Source organism: Typha angustifolia, chromosome 14, assembly GCF_048772165.1.
Source record: "Typha angustifolia cultivar Huaian chromosome 14, ASM4877216v1, whole genome shotgun sequence".
NCBI lineage: Eukaryota > Viridiplantae > Streptophyta > Magnoliopsida > Poales > Typhaceae > Typha > Typha angustifolia.
In genome coordinates, this window is record NC_133252.1 from 13,228,451 (window position 1) to 13,243,200 (window position 14,750).

At 37.9% G+C, this 14,750-nt stretch overlaps 3 protein-coding genes across 10 annotated transcripts; 2 read left to right on the top strand and 1 right to left on the bottom strand.

The window, feature by feature from the left end:
* The first annotated feature begins 312 nt into the window (after positions 1 to 312).
* On the top strand, positions 313 to 7,175 carry LOC140775866 (uncharacterized). The gene is made up of 16 exons (XM_073119338.1): positions 313 to 618; positions 1,191 to 1,236; positions 1,327 to 1,496; positions 1,631 to 1,748; positions 1,896 to 1,978; positions 2,075 to 2,134; positions 2,362 to 2,613; positions 3,173 to 3,269; positions 4,367 to 4,417; positions 4,513 to 4,593; positions 4,894 to 4,965; positions 5,045 to 5,107; positions 5,632 to 5,778; positions 6,219 to 6,276; positions 6,489 to 6,541; positions 6,747 to 7,175. Exons 1-16 carry the CDS (start codon positions 518 to 520, stop codon positions 6,828 to 6,830), a joined length of 1,536 nt encoding a protein of 511 aa, XP_072975439.1. The 5' UTR covers positions 313 to 517; the 3' UTR covers positions 6,831 to 7,175.
* A 153-nt stretch (positions 7,176 to 7,328) lies between these two features.
* LOC140776088 (uncharacterized protein C24B11.05-like) lies at positions 7,329 to 9,965 on the bottom strand. Of its 8 annotated transcripts, none has more exons than XM_073119661.1 (8): positions 9,440 to 9,950; positions 9,172 to 9,269; positions 8,980 to 9,045; positions 8,807 to 8,904; positions 8,501 to 8,722; positions 8,136 to 8,396; positions 8,000 to 8,065; positions 7,334 to 7,781 (listed from the first exon to the last, which is right to left on the bottom strand). In XM_073119661.1, exons 2-8 carry the CDS (start codon positions 9,230 to 9,232, stop codon positions 7,626 to 7,628), a joined length of 930 nt encoding a protein of 309 aa, XP_072975762.1. In that variant the 5' UTR covers positions 9,233 to 9,269; positions 9,440 to 9,950; the 3' UTR covers positions 7,334 to 7,625. The 8 variants fall into 8 exon arrangements, with proteins under 8 accessions (XP_072975763.1, XP_072975762.1, XP_072975758.1 ...); XM_073119657.1 differs by having other exon boundaries at positions 9,172 to 9,321; positions 9,440 to 9,949; XM_073119659.1 differs by having other exon boundaries at positions 9,172 to 9,332; positions 9,440 to 9,949.
* A 2,302-nt stretch (positions 9,966 to 12,267) lies between these two features.
* LOC140776486 (cyclin-dependent protein kinase inhibitor SMR4) lies at positions 12,268 to 12,753 on the top strand. The gene has a single exon (XM_073120211.1). It carries the CDS (start codon positions 12,339 to 12,341, stop codon positions 12,552 to 12,554), a length of 216 nt encoding a protein of 71 aa, XP_072976312.1. The 5' UTR covers positions 12,268 to 12,338; the 3' UTR covers positions 12,555 to 12,753.
* Positions 12,754 to 14,750: the final 1,997 nt, after the last annotated feature.

The window sequence follows — 14,750 nt, forward strand, 5'->3', positions numbered from 1 at the left end:
GCTTTTTATTGCAGCACGTCTAAGAACATAGAGAAGTGCGATTCGACGGTGAAATCTGAGAAGCTATTTCATTTTTTAACTTATGCGGGCAGCCCTCGCCCCTCGTAGCCTCGGTATCTTCAGCGTTGCCATGAAGAATTGCACCCGTGAGGAGAAGAGCATCGCGTACCTACATTTGATTCGGAATAAAAGATAGCCGATTCCACAAAAAAATCTAGAAATTATTTTGTTTTTTTTTTGCACAAATAAGTAAATAATTCACCCAAAATAAAAAGCAACGGAAAAATTTGTTGGCAAAATTTCTCCATACCCGATTAAACCTTCCCCAAGAAAGCACAGCAAAATGCCAAGATGCCCCAAGCCAATCGAAATGCCTACTTATCTCTCTAAATATAAAATCGGAAAGCTTTCGTATAGCAGCATGGTTCTCTCTCCCTAAAATCCCCTTCTCATCCTCGAAGTTGGCGACCAAATCCATCCCCTCCTCTTCTTTTATCCGGTCCTTCTTTGCTTGGGGATGGAGATCGACAAGGCTGTAAGGGAGAGCACCGATGGAAGGCTTCGGACCAAGTACGAGCACGCCGTCTACGTGATCCAGAGGGCTTTTGCTCTCTACGAGTAAGACGCTTCACCCGCTGCTCTCTTTTGATATTTCCTGAGTGTTGGTTTTTGGGTGGGATTCCGTTTCGCTGGGGTTTTCCTGGTTTTTCGGAATTTGACACGGCTTTTGTTCTTTTGCTCTGCAAATTGCAAATATTTGGGTTTCTTTTCCCCTCTTAGAGTTGGCAATATTCGTGCATTATTGGGTTGGAATTAGTTGCGTCCAGATTTGTAAGCTTAGCCATGGGTTCACTTATGTTCTCTCTTCTTCTTCTTCTTCTTCTTCTTCTTCTTCTTCTTCTTCTTCTTCTTCTTCTTTTTTGAGAACCTTTTTGAATCATTTATGGTGATTTCTATCTTTTGGATGAGTTCGCAATGCCGTTCTTCGGAACTTTCTACAAGAAGTCTTCTTTCCGATCAGCCTTACTCGACTGATTGGTATTTCGTATTATACCTTGCATCTGATATGCTCCTCAAAACTATTATATGCTACTTTTGCCGGAATTAAGAGTGTCTTGGATGTGAAAATTACGTACCATGCTGGTTACTCGGTTGATTGACTTACATTCCTCGGAAATGCCTCTGAACAGGTTTGAGGAAGTTGCTTTCAGCTTTAATGGGGGAAAGGACTCAACTGTAATCATCTTCTAGTGTTTGCCTTGTTAAGTCTCAACTGACTTTTTTATACAGGTTCTGATGAAAGTTACAACGATTTTGGTAATTTAGGTATTGCTGCATTTACTTCGGGCTGGATACTACTTGCACAAGGAGGATGCCACTTTTTGCAATGGGAACCAACTGGATTGCAAGCTGAACTGCCCTATACGAACTATATATTTCGAGAGCCCTTGCGCTTTTCCTGAGATAAATTCATTCACATACGACACAGCCTCTCTGTAAAAATGCTCTTATCTTTAGCTGGCTGCTTATTTTGAAATTCAAATGTCTTTTAACATGAGACATGCGTTCAAGCATTTGACTTACAATAGCTCGTCTCTAATTTAATAATTTTCCTTATCCTCCTTTCTAGTTATGGCTTGCCACTGGAAATTATTCGCTCAGACTTCAAGTCTGGTCTAGAAGCTTTACTAAAGGAAAAACCTACCAGAGCTATTTTCCTTGGCACCCGAATTGGCGATCCAAATGCGGTATGTCCTTAGCTTTATAAGAATGAGGATATGGCATTCAACCATGACGGCCATTTGTGTTCATGCTTATGATTATTTCGTAATGGTTTCTATTAGATACAAGTCTTGACATCATAGCAATTGTTGTAAATTAACATGTCAATACAGGTTGGTCAAGAACAATTTTCACCCAGTTCAATTGGTTGGCCTCCTTTTATGAGGGTAAATCCCATCTTGGATTGGTCTTACAGGTATTCTTCTGATCATACAAGTGAATCTTAATTTCTATTTTTTTTTTCTTTTGCTAATTTTGATACTGAAGTGAAGGTCCTAGTTTTCTCTTACAGGGACGTGTGGTCTTTTATCTTAACATGCAAGGTTAAGTACTGTAGCCTGTATGATCAAGGGTAAATTTTCTCTTTCTTTGTTTTTCAAGTGGAAGAGTTTTAATATATTTGTTTGTTCTGAAGTCATGTCTTATTGTAAGGCAATTGCGAGGTTTGCCTCAGGATATAATTAAATGGTTGAAAAGTTCCATTAAGCTGATCCTGCATGCTTCCTCTTTAGCCACTGTTGCATTTTCTTTTATTTATCTTCTACTTATATTATTGATGCAAATATTTTCTTTCATTAGGTACACTTCTATAGGGAGCATACATGACACAATTCCAAACACATTGTTGAGGGTTCATGATTCTTCAAGCCCAGGAAAGTTTAAACCTGCATATATGTTATTAGATGGAAGACTTGAAAGGGCTGGAAGAGCAAAGAAGACATCTCCAAAATGTGAAGATAATTTTGTTCTAAGCAATGGCCTAAATAATGTTGATCTGAATCAAGGTGGCTCTTGCATGGCATCAATCATCTTCGTAGGTGATGAGATTCTGTAAGTTTCTTCTCTTTCTGTGTCTTGTATTTTGACTGGTTGAACCAATCTTCTGTACTCAAGCAGAAAAATTGCTGGACTCTGTGTGCTGATTGGAACTGCTGGTCTATTTCTTGTTCTTTAGTTGTGACCATATGTTTATGATGTTCTAAGACTGTTCTTCTGTAGCTCTAGGTGTGGACATGGAGTTAGAGTTATTTTATGTTGTGGAGCATTAAAAGGTTGTTTAGGTTACTAGCCTTATTTTTTTAGTAGATTTTGGGGTATCAGATTAGTTATGAATTTGTTTTGAATGTTGACAAGGATAGCTCATGTTAACTTAGCAAAAGTTCATTAATTCTATTAGTGTTTTGCTTTCTAGATTTTTGTTACAGCTTATTCTTAGCCCTTATATTAATTGATGTAACTGTTCATCTCAAGCTAAGAATTTTTTAAGAGCTGCTATAAGTAAATTATTTTGATACTCACCAACTAATACTATTATAAATATGTCAGGAGTTCACTTTAGGTATTTTGCATGAAAAGCACCGTGACACTTGTCAATGTGCATCTTTTTCAGGTTTGGCACTGTTGAGAACAAATTAGAAATGGAATTGTGCAAGAAGCTTCATAATATCGGTTGGCAAGTCACCCACATTGCAGTTGTTCGAAATGAAGTAAGACAACTAATGAAATGAGATGTCTTAAAATCCTTGATGGTTTGGACAACATTTTTCTTTGTTTATGAACATGCAACTTTTAACGGTGTTTGCGCTTATTTACCTTGTGCAACATTTTAGCTGAAAACTTTCCTTTCTCTTGTAGCGATTACAAGTATTAATTGAATGGAATTAATTAAGATTCAGTGATGTGGAATTGTGGCATAGATTCAGAATAATCATCAAATTCCTATAGGGTTGGATAAAAGAGCTCTCTGTGTATCCAATAAAAATAATACCACATATAGAACCATTTGTTAATATTTATTATTTTCTGTTAAGTGAATATCTTCATATATCACATATAGCAGTAAGAAGCAAAGATGCCTCCTATTATACTAGACTGTCATTTGATTATGTGCTACAAAAGAAACCACATAGTACACTTGTAAAGATTAGCAATGATTTTAAAGTGTAAGGTTCTGCTGGGGGAGACAAGAACAGGCTCTGATAGTAGTTAGGATGGAGATGATGGTCGCAGTCAAGATCTGAATGGTTGCCTAAAGCAGAGTTAACTGGTTGCAAAGTATTGTGGTATCTGGGAGGAGAGTAGTTATCCATTTCCAAATGATTGCCTTTGTATTCAATCCTGTCATTCCAATTGAATTGGCAGAAATTCTGCATGTTGCCATTGACTTGCCGTTACATATTTTTCCTTGTACATACTTTTATATCATCCCATGGTCTTCAGTCCTGCTGCGTCTATGATATGGAATTCTTTAGTTAGTGGAAATATCTGTTATTCCTTGGATATAGTACACACTGTGGAGAAGAAACATCATAGTATGCAACCTTGGTCCCATTATATTGATGTTGTCGACTGTCTTGGGCTTTGGGAAGCCTCATTATTTTTGTAAGCCGAGTATGCAATTATGAGAAAACCTTTTGTCACTTAGGCGTGTTGAATTTGATGTAATTCTAGAATATGGATATTCAGGGGATTTTGCATATTATGGTCATCATATGAGTTGGTACAGAATAGATCAGTTACTTGCTTTAGTCTTTTCAATAGCGCACCTGAAACTTATAGGTACATTGGTTTGTGTTATACACAGATTGACTCTGTGGCTGAGGAAGTTGAACGTCGTAAGTCTACTGATGACATGGTTAGGTTCTGCAATACCCATTACATTTATTTGAAACATTCACCATTTCAGTTGTTTTGAGATCTATGTAAATTATATTAAACTCATATTTGCAGGTATTCATTTTAGGAGGACTTGGCCCTTTGCATTCAGATGTTTCAGTGGCTGGTGTTGCCAAAGCATTTGGAGTTCGTCTGGTGAGTTAAGTAAAACCTTCTCTAACTAGATGTCAAGGCCAATTATTTTTACTATACTTTTCAAGTCCTTTTGTGTACAACTGTTGCTTACACCAAATAATCCGAGTGTTAACCAGATAAGGAAGAATTCAGTAATTCAGTTAAACATGTAGACGACTAATCTTAATTTATTCCTTTTATATAGTGTCATCCACCTTTCCCTTAGAGAACCTAATTATACATCTGTATCATTTGATCTTTTGTCTGGTTCATGGACAAATATTAATATCTGAACCTTTTCTCTTTGTATTCTTTTGACAGGCTCCTGATGAAGAGTTTGAGGAGTATCTTGCACAGCTAATAGGAAACAGCTATACCGGTGACAGAAACGAGGTGTGTGTATGTGTGTATTTTGCAGGATTGTTTTGTTCTAATAGAGTGTCGTCTGATATCTATTTTTTTCCTTTTTCAGATGGCTTTGTTGCCTGAAGGTGTAACTGAGTTACTACACCACAAAATGCTACCAGTGCCGTTGGTATGTTCTTTTCTCTTTGCATGTCTTCTTTATTCTAAATATTCTCTTCAGAAGTTGTTGAGCCGTGTGATGGGAAACCTTGCTGTCTTATGTTTGTTTATTTTATTCATGGAAAATGTGGTTGTACTATGCATGGTATCAAAATGGACAAGGGGGAAAACCCTGTGTTCCTAAATCAGATATGCATGCCTAACTACTATATAGTACAGGTAAGAATGAGAATTTTAGTGCTTGAAGATCTTGTATAATTTGAACCATGATGCCAATAATAAATTAAGAGCATGGATATCTACTGTGAAGGTTATAACAGCAAGTACCATAACAATAATATTACTTGGCTACTTGGCACTATGAATCAGATTGTTTTTGTTCCTTCCTGTTATTCCCCTATGAATGTAAAGGATATATAATCTCATTTTTCCTCCATGTAGTGAAATTAGCAATTGCCCGGTACGGTGGTACTACTTTATCCTTTTGTTTGTTTCAAGTTATTTGCCCAAATATGCACTGACTTCTTTTTGCAGATCAAATGCAGCAATGTGATTATTCTTGCGGCAACAAATGTTCCTGAGCTGGAGACACAGTGGGATTGTCTTTTAGAATTGCCAGATACTCATTTAGTACGGATGGCTCCATTTGCATCAAAGCATCTTAGCACCATGCTTTATGATGTATATCTCTATGCTCAATTTACTATCAGAAATTTGCACGTCATTTTTTACCTTTTCTATTATATGCCCTATTATGCATTAAGTTTCTCAAGAACTTCTGCATGAACAATTTTCATATAACGATTCAAAATATTGAATAAAATTGACGATTTTGGAGGATAAAAGAAGTTTATATTTCTCACTTATGATAGTGAAAGCTAAGATCTGCTGTCTTGAACATCAGTTCTTGTTCACCTTCTTGAGGCTATATTGTCTCCCTTATACCAGAAATTCATAGTTCCTGTTAGTTGGAAGTATGTTGAAAGTTGAAATGTCAATTCGTCTTCCTAAGCAAGATACTCTACAAATTTTATTCAAAATAAAATATACTGGTTCTTAGTAAGTTATTTTTAATCTTGGCTTCTAAAAAGGTTGTGTACAATCTACTTGATGTGGTGCAGGCTGAAACTGCTCGGGTGATTTCAAAACTGTGCATGGATTTTCCAGACATATGCATAGGTAGGCATTTGTTATTGTGAAAAAAAGGAAAGGCCTTGTTGTAGTAGAATCAAAGAGAGATTATTACTTTATTCTACTTTCTGGTATGAATACAGGATAGGCAAGAACTTTCTTCGGAGAAAATATAGTATCGGCAAGAAGTTGGTTTCGTTCATTAAAATCTGTCCATAGATGATGTTTGGTGTTGATATTATTTCTTTTGCAACATGCAGGGTGTCATCGTAAATCTAGAATTGGGCCTTTTATAATAAGTTTTACGGGGAAGGTACATCTTCCAAACTATTTCATAAAACTAAGAAGCAATGTTTGTATTATAGCTTTGATCAACCCCTTTAACCTTAGCCATCTCCTACTTCTTGGTACCAGCAATGCCTCTGGAAACAATGACAGTGTTTTATTCTCAGTTGTCAGTAAATTAGTTGTTAATTAAGAGATTGCTGATGATCACCTTTACGTGATATTTGTTACAGGATAAATCGAGAGTGGAATTAGCTGCGGAGAGGCTTTCCCACTCTTTCCAAGAAGGAGCATTCTCAGAAGCTGAGGGTGGCTAATATGCCATCTAGTTTGCTGAAATTTTGCTGACTGAAGTCCTGAGCCCTCCACAACTGGGAGGGTGGATTCAAAGCCGGCAACTCCAGGGCCAGTAATTGGAATAAAGCTGCTCCTTACGAAGCTGCCTGCCAAATTGGCCATATGTTTCTGAAGAAAGAATATTCTTTGATTATCGAAAAAGAACAAAGTTGCTGAGGAGAGTAATATGTAGTAAAATTTATGGACGAAATTCTAAGCTGGTTCACCAGTCTTATATTACTACATACAGTTATTAGGAAAAGGAGGCCTGTAATCAAATATTGTGGTCAATTAAATGTAATTACTTACAGATTCCAAGACATCAACTCCTTTTTGCCGATTTGAAATATTGTTGCCATTTTGATCTTTCTAGTGTCTATTTGCCCTCGTTTCTTCCTACCGCATTGGCGTGATTGATGCATTAAATTTCTTTACACTAGTATATTATTGTGATTAGAAGGTCTCCTTCCATTTCTTTTTTACCTTCATTACAGTGTTTAATTGTTCACAGAAACGAAAAGAACATACTAATACTATTGAAGAACATTTCTGTGATAAGCTTTTCAAAACTAACATGATGATCATACATATGAGCTGTCAGATTGCAAGCACCCCCAGCCTTGTCGCTGTTGACTCCTACTGCCAAGGATTGAAACTAAATTATTACACCTATGATCAAATGAAAACTAAGCTGAAGTATATATGGATATATTACAATTGACTATACTTTCATTCTCCAAGTTCTACTTTCTCCTAGGAAGTAAACGCGTTGAACCCTAAGCAGCAACTGGAGTCTTTATTGCAACCTTGCCAGAGTAATATACATCCTCTGGCTTCCCATCCTTCTCCCAGAGCTCTGGCAGTGCTTCCCTGATGTTGTGGATGCTCTCAAGTGCATGGTCTGCATCCTTAACTCTCTGAGACTTGCCCACCTGGAGATTGACACACCAACGAGACTACTTATCATCGATTTAAAAACATCGAAAATAAACGAATTTTTTTTGTGTGGAAAGAACAGCTACATCAGAGATTTCAAAGAAGCTAAAATGACAAGTACTTGTGAGATGAAAACATACTGGTTGTATAAACATAGCCTAAAGAAACAGTTGCAACATGCTTAGAATTCATGGGGTTGAGATAGCGGACTTACAAGAACAGTATGAAGACCAATTCTTTTGCCTACCTGGATGTTGCGAACGCTGTCATCGAAGAAAATCTAGGCAGAAAAAAATTACATCAAGCAGGGAATGATCCAAAGACATAGTAACCTAAAATTTTTATCTTACTGCTCTCTGAGGGGTGATATTGGCAATCTTGAGAGCCTTCTGCATGGCATGTTCAGATGGTTTGCAGAGAATTGGAGTCTGTGGAAGTTCGACGCCGCTGACTGGCTGAGATGAATACTCAATGATGTCAAATATATCTGAGTCAGTAGCTTCCATGGGTGGATTCAAAGTCTCAAAGCATATAATCCCTTCAAAACAATCTTCAAGGCCAAGTCTACTAAGCACTTTGACAGCATGAATCCTATCTGCATTGGTGAATATCTATTTCACATGGAAAATTAAAAAGGAAATAATCAGCAATACCGATCTGGTAGCAGACTGATTTTAAAGCATTTATTATTGCAAACTTCTTCAAGAAAAATTACTAGTTTGCGAACAGGGAGGCTCAGTAGCAGATGTCTAAGAATTGGATCAGGCTTTAGCTTATTATAAGGTAATCTTCCATGAACAAAACTGCAAAACACCAAAAATAGAATTATTAGTCCTATATTTCTTGTAAGAATTATGTGAGAGGTAATTATATTGGTGGAAGTATAAAAACCATAGAACCTGTGATACTCATCATAATCAAATGTATAGCCAATGGCCTGTCAAAATGGAGCCATTCGACTGCGTAAATAAGTATAAGATTAAAACTTTCAGGCTGTTAGTATATTTCTTTGTATAATTACCCTGAGACCAGCCATAGTTGTCCCATAATTCTTGTATAGCAAATTGCACATGCTTGAGATCTTACTCTCCTCAACTCCAAGCTTCTGAATCATATAATCTGAATACAGTAATAACTATGTATCATCTAGAAGCATTTGATAATGACAATGATGAATAATGAAATAATACTAACCTCCAATATTATTGAGGCACTCATTTGATATGCCGATACTCGAAGGATACAAGGTGTCATCAAGATCTATCAAGCGTTTGAAAACAAGATTAGTTCCAATTGCTGAGGTAGGTGTTAAAATCTTAAGCTCATAAATTTATTATTATTTTTACAAAAAAAAAAAAGGAGAGAAAAGAATGCCAGTCTTCATACCAAAGAGGAGGACATCAAATTTAGGCCTCTGTTGCTCAACATATGTGCCTTCATATGCCATTCTGATATGCTAACCCTTCAATGAGCTCTTGTTGTTACTATGGGAGATATATTTGGAAGATAATAAGATTTGGTTTCCCTATTTCATATCTGAAACCAAACTAACTTACAAGACTCAACATTTTAACGTTCTTAAGAGAATCAAGTTCAAAATTTGAGAAACAACTAATGGGTTCTTATCAAACAGCTACAAGCTTAAGGAGCATACCAAAACACTTCAAAGAATTAGATATGGAGAGGAAACGGGGAAGAAGAAAGTTGGGAGTTTGCTGAAGAATAGAGAGTTGGAAAATGGAGGTGGAGAGGGGGAGGGGGTGGAAGAGAGTGGGAAGGAGGGAGTTTAAATAGGCAATTAAGGCAGCAACAAAAGCTCATTGCCTTACTCCACGTGCATCCCATGGCGGAGCGAATCCAAAAACATTAGACAATTAAACTGGAACTTCCAAGGCTCGGATAGTGACTGAGTTTTTCTAATACTTTTGCACCAAAAAGGGGGAAAAAAAACAAGCTCAAAGAATTCCTCTGTTTCTAATCATGGCCAGGATGCAATCTATGTCGGGGTGCACACAGTTTTGAGCAAGAGATTAGCGCATATGTACTTCTGGCAATCAAACCCAGGGTTCTAGAGATAAACAATTCTTCTAATGCAATCACTATTTAAACTATTTACCAATTAGTTGTCTACCACTATGCTGAAAAATCACCAGAAAAATAATAATTAGAGAACCGCTCTAAAATTCAGTGAGTCTATGTGTCATACAAAAAAAGGTTTAAAGAAAGGATATATATAGAACATAATAATAATTCAGAGAATTATCACTAATATTAATAATAATAAAAAGTGGGGTTCTAACTTTATCTTGTACAAGTAGGCATTTTGACAAATCTTAGGACTGTTCATTATTTAGAACACATTGTATATAATTCAGTGGAGTTGGTGGTATGTCAAAAGAACAGCCATCATGGAACTCTTCTCTGGATTTTGGCACCACATCCACATTGCATTTCCACTATTTTGTTTTGGTCCAAACAACATGTGATTCATAGTAGCAGTACTTGTCTTTGTTTGGGTTACAACCCAAACATTACCACCATCCATTAATGGGATGGATGGTTTTGCTTTGCTTTCTCACTCTGAGTAGGCTCAATTGAGTTCCAGCTCTTTGCTGCCAATGGAGAAGTGTCTTAGTGGTTGACAGCCTATCCATTCTAAAAAGGAGTTCGTCAGTGAGATTAGGTGCTTTTGAGGCATAATTAGATGTCAATTTTGATATTAGTTACTTGCTTAGTTTGGTGAAATTATTAGTAGGGTTAAGATAGCAACTTAGTATGCAAGGTCTTCCAACTTATCTCTCTTAGTTGCCAACCTGTGGACAGCTAGATACCATCTCCTATTTTGCCACTTGAAACAGAGAGATTGGTACATTCTTTTAAAGATAGTTACTTAGTTACACCATCAACTTTGCATAAGAAAAAGATGAGATAGGACAGCAACTTTAACATAAGCCTATCGTTTGTCTGATTTCTATCCGACGACAACAGAGCAAATTATCAAGCACAAGCACCTCATATATGATAAGATATGGACGATGGAGGGGTAAGGTGACAATCTTAGAAACAAGTCTCTTTTTTTTTCACTTGGTCAACTACGACAACACTATCAATTAGTATAGTAAAAGTCTTCGGAAAGCAAAGCTCAACAGCAGAGTAAGCTCAAGCAAGAACACAGGCTCACAAGTGACAGAGTCAATGGCGATCACACAGACCTACGGAACCAAACAATAAAACCATGTGTAAAACAAAAAACAAAAGAAAATAGATCTGCAGGTGAAAGAGGGTTTGAGGATGGTGGGGTAGATTCGGTATTTACATCTACATACAATGTACATGCGAGCACATACATAGATGAAACAAATCAGAGAAAGAAAAGTCTATGACAGTGGAGCACAAACACACATGTGGAAGCATGGAGAGAAGAATGGGAGGGGAGGAAGGTGACGGCGTAAGGTGGGGGGGGGGGGGAGAGGCATGATGAAAGCTGAGAGGGAACACCGTGGAGAGGAGAGTGGGCGGTGGAAGAAGTGAAGCTAGAGGAGGGAGGAGGAGGTGAAGAGCCCACGTTGGCCATTTAGTTAGAGGAGGAGAGAGAGGGGAAGAGCCGGCGGCGGCGTGGGGGCAGGGAAGGCTCCAAACTACATAAAATAGCCAAGAATAATGCAAATTGATGCGTAAAACTTGCAATCTGCCGAGGTTGGGCCGGTTTGGAATTGTGCCCATAGATAAGGTCTTATCTGAGTCGGATTGGGCATAGAATGGACTTATCCAAGTTATTAGGCCGATGGACCAGGAGCCCACGTTACTATTTAGTAATAGTGTTATAGGGGCTTGCAGTAATGGCCCATATTTATTCCTAGGGACCCAGGTCAACGTATGCCGTCATATCGATACACCCGGATCCAATGAATATGGTACGACGGGCCCCACCAAAGTGGAATCCAAGGCCTGCAACAAAATCCCACGTGTCGTTAAGATATGATGCCGACATCTCCCCGTCTCTCCGCCGTACACCTGTCAATCTTCCCGTCCACCAATCCCCGACCTCCCATTACCGAATCCTAAGAGATAATACTCAAACCTGTCTCTTTACTCTTTTCAAAGTTACACATTTTTTTTTTAAAGAAAAAAATTAATAATATCCTTTTTGCAAAAAACTACCTATATTTTTTATTATAATGTTAAAGCCCTCATTGGTATTTCGTATCTATAGATCAATGATCTTTCTCCAGTATATTTGTAATACAGGTTGTCATGTGCAAAAATTACGACAAAAGAATAAAAAGAGTTTTAAATCCAGAAGCCTCTCGAACCTTTCCCGCTCTTTTCCACGCGCTTCCCGCGCTCCCTCCCAATTCTTTGATAAGCACCATGGTGCTGCCACGTCAACAAGCTTGGCAATCTTCCACCGCACGATGCACCGACGTACCTTCTCGTATAAGCCAAGAATCTACCTATAAGACTCGACTCGACTCCTCTCCTCTCTTCCCTCCTATTCCCCATTTGAAAAAGAAAATAGAAATCTTCGCGTTCTAATCTCGGGTAAGATCTAGATGGAGAGGAGAGAGAAGGAGATGGAAGGGTGGGAGACGCCGAAGAGAACGGAGTGCCGGATTCCAGCAGTGTTCCCGTGTCCGCCGCCGCCAAAGAAGAAGGCGGCGGCAGCGGCGTTTGGGAAACGGAGGGATCCGCCGAAGAACGGCTACTTCCAGCCGCCGGATCTGGAGGCTTTGTTCGCGTTGGCTCCGAGGAGAGAAGCGTGCGCTTGAGATTTGCTGGCAAAGCGAAAGGAGGTAGCCGTGTGGTGTCCTTTGTAGATATCTCCCCTGTTGTACTCATATATATTGGTAGTGAAGAGTTAGGGATTAGGGTTTAGGTGTTAGGGGTTTAAGACTGGAGTTTTGATCTAAAATATTTGTTGATCTCTTGTTTTCGCAATAGTAGAAATGGCATTGCTTATTTCGTTCATCGTGTTCTTCTTCTTCTCTCTTCTTCCGTCGATTAATTTGGATATTTATTCTGAGGTCGTTTATGTTTGTATTTGTAAATGTTTCATCATCATCTTCTTCTTCTTCCAGAATCGATCTAGTAGGGATAACAAATTCGTCGAACAAATAATAACTACAATTCTTAATGAATCATATAAACATTCTTAATAATCTATCCTTCTGATTACTCGGACTAGGTAGGTTTGATAATAAAATCAACCACCTATTGGAAAGATACGATCAGGCGGTTATTTAAAATTATATGAGTTGTCCCATGAAGATGGATATAATATGAGAGCAACTTTATTTTGATACGATACGATACGATCCGATTTTAATTTTTATAGAAGGCTTTATCTGGTATGGGGCAATTAACTTTATCGCTCAGATATTTGTCTTATTTCATATGGCATTTGGCCCAGTATCTAAAACCCATTAAAGAAAGGCCCAGTTATGGGCTGGATACAACTTCTCTGACATTGCCTCCTGGCAGTCCTCATGAGTTATGAGCTAGGCTAGGTCCACTTGCCTGGTCTTGGACTGTAGATAAGGTCACTGGGCTGGGCTTCAGTATAGATAATAAGATACCTTTGTTTTCAAATTTCAAATTTGAATTAATTCTACAGTTGAATAAAATTATTATTTGGTATTACTAAATCATTGTCAACGAATATATATTTATTTAATAGAAGCATAATTATTTAAGTTATTTTATTATTCATTTTAATCTCTCTCTCTCTCTCTCTATATAGGGAGAGAGAGCATAGGATACTCTATGCATCAAATCATTATTCTGACACAGATATATCCTTTAGAATTGAGGTGTTTTTGGAAGTTGGAATATATGCCTAATTTATGCTGGGCATCTGAGCTGATCTGAATGCACTTCTAGTAGGTCAAATGGGGTGCTCCTCTCCATGCTTATATATATATATATATAATCCATTCTTCTACATGAGCATATACAAATCTTTGACTGGTCCACCCATCCAAGCACAAGCTATGTCGGTATCTTTTGATGCTCTCAAGTCTCAAATAGATTGTTCAAATAGGAGGTTGCCCATTGCTGCTCTTATGAAGCTTATCCCATGCACATGGCAGACAATAGACTCTGATGATTGCACATGATATTGGTATGAATGCATGAATTCTTTTTCCCCCCTAGCTTTTGGTAAGAGAAAGGATCTCATCCTCCTGCTCCAATGTATGACCTTAATGTACTTTAATTAAGAGAGGCAGTTATAGATTCTATTATACTACTTGGCCTTCAACTTACTCTTAATTGCCTATCATATAACACACCACCCCTCTAACAAAGAAACAAAGTTCTTTTAAATATAATAAGTTGCTACCGTTTAAGAGTTTTATCACTATTTCTTTCTTCTTAGAATAAAACATATTTTATTGTTTTGTAAATTATAACGGTGATGTTAGGTAACAGTCGATTGTTTACTGATTGATTTATTTATAAAATATCTTAAATAATTTGGATAGTAACGAAGGTGGCGACAATAAGTAATGGGCCTCCGAAAGATGACTCGTTTGGTGACCCTTCGTGTGGGCGTGCTAACGTTGTCGTGGCTTCGGTGCGAGGTCGGTGTGGGTGGTCACAGGTCTTGTCGGCGGCTAGTGACTAGTCCCCGATCCCATCCAATGGGCGCGGCCGTCGTCCATCGGTCCCTACTTCCGCTTCCACCACAACGAGATATTCCATGTGCGTTTGACTCACATCCGAAGCCAAAGGATGTTTTAGCATATTACACCCTCAGTTTCCGCATTATCTCAGATAAACCCAGTCGACTTTGTAACTAGGTTTTATTTATTTATTATAGAGTATGTCAGCCTCGTCTTTATTTATGACTAATATCCTCGTCTATATTTTGGTTTCTTCCACTAGAATAATCTTTAATAATTCAAAACGAAGAATACAAGTCTAGGTGGTGATAACAAAATCCAATTCGAGGGAATTAATTCTCA

Bases quoted from the DNA above. Each gene is read 5' to 3' on its own strand.
- LOC140776486 (XM_073120211.1), top strand. From the start codon at position 12,339: ATGGAGAGGAGAGAGAAGGAGATGGAAGGGTGGGAGACGCCGAAGAGA.
- LOC140775866 (XM_073119338.1), top strand. From the start codon at position 518: ATGGAGATCGACAAGGCTGTAAGGGAGAGCACCGATGGAAGGCTTCGG. The intron at 2,614-3,172 runs GTAAGTTTCTTC...CATCTTTTTCAG, and splicing joins TTCGTAGGTGATGAGATTCT to GTTTGGCACTGTTGAGAACA. The intron at 4,966-5,044 runs GTGTGTGTATGT...TTCCTTTTTCAG, and splicing joins ATACCGGTGACAGAAACGAG to ATGGCTTTGTTGCCTGAAGG.
- LOC140776088 (XM_073119661.1), bottom strand. From the start codon at position 9,232: ATGGCATATGAAGGCACATATGTTGAGCAACAGAGGCCTAAATTTGAT. The intron at 8,723-8,806 runs GTAATTATACAA...CCATTTTGACAG, and splicing joins CAACTATGGCTGGTCTCAGG to GCCATTGGCTATACATTTGA. The intron at 8,066-8,135 runs GTAAGATAAAAA...TTTTCTGCCTAG, and splicing joins ATATCACCCCTCAGAGAGCA to ATTTTCTTCGATGACAGCGT.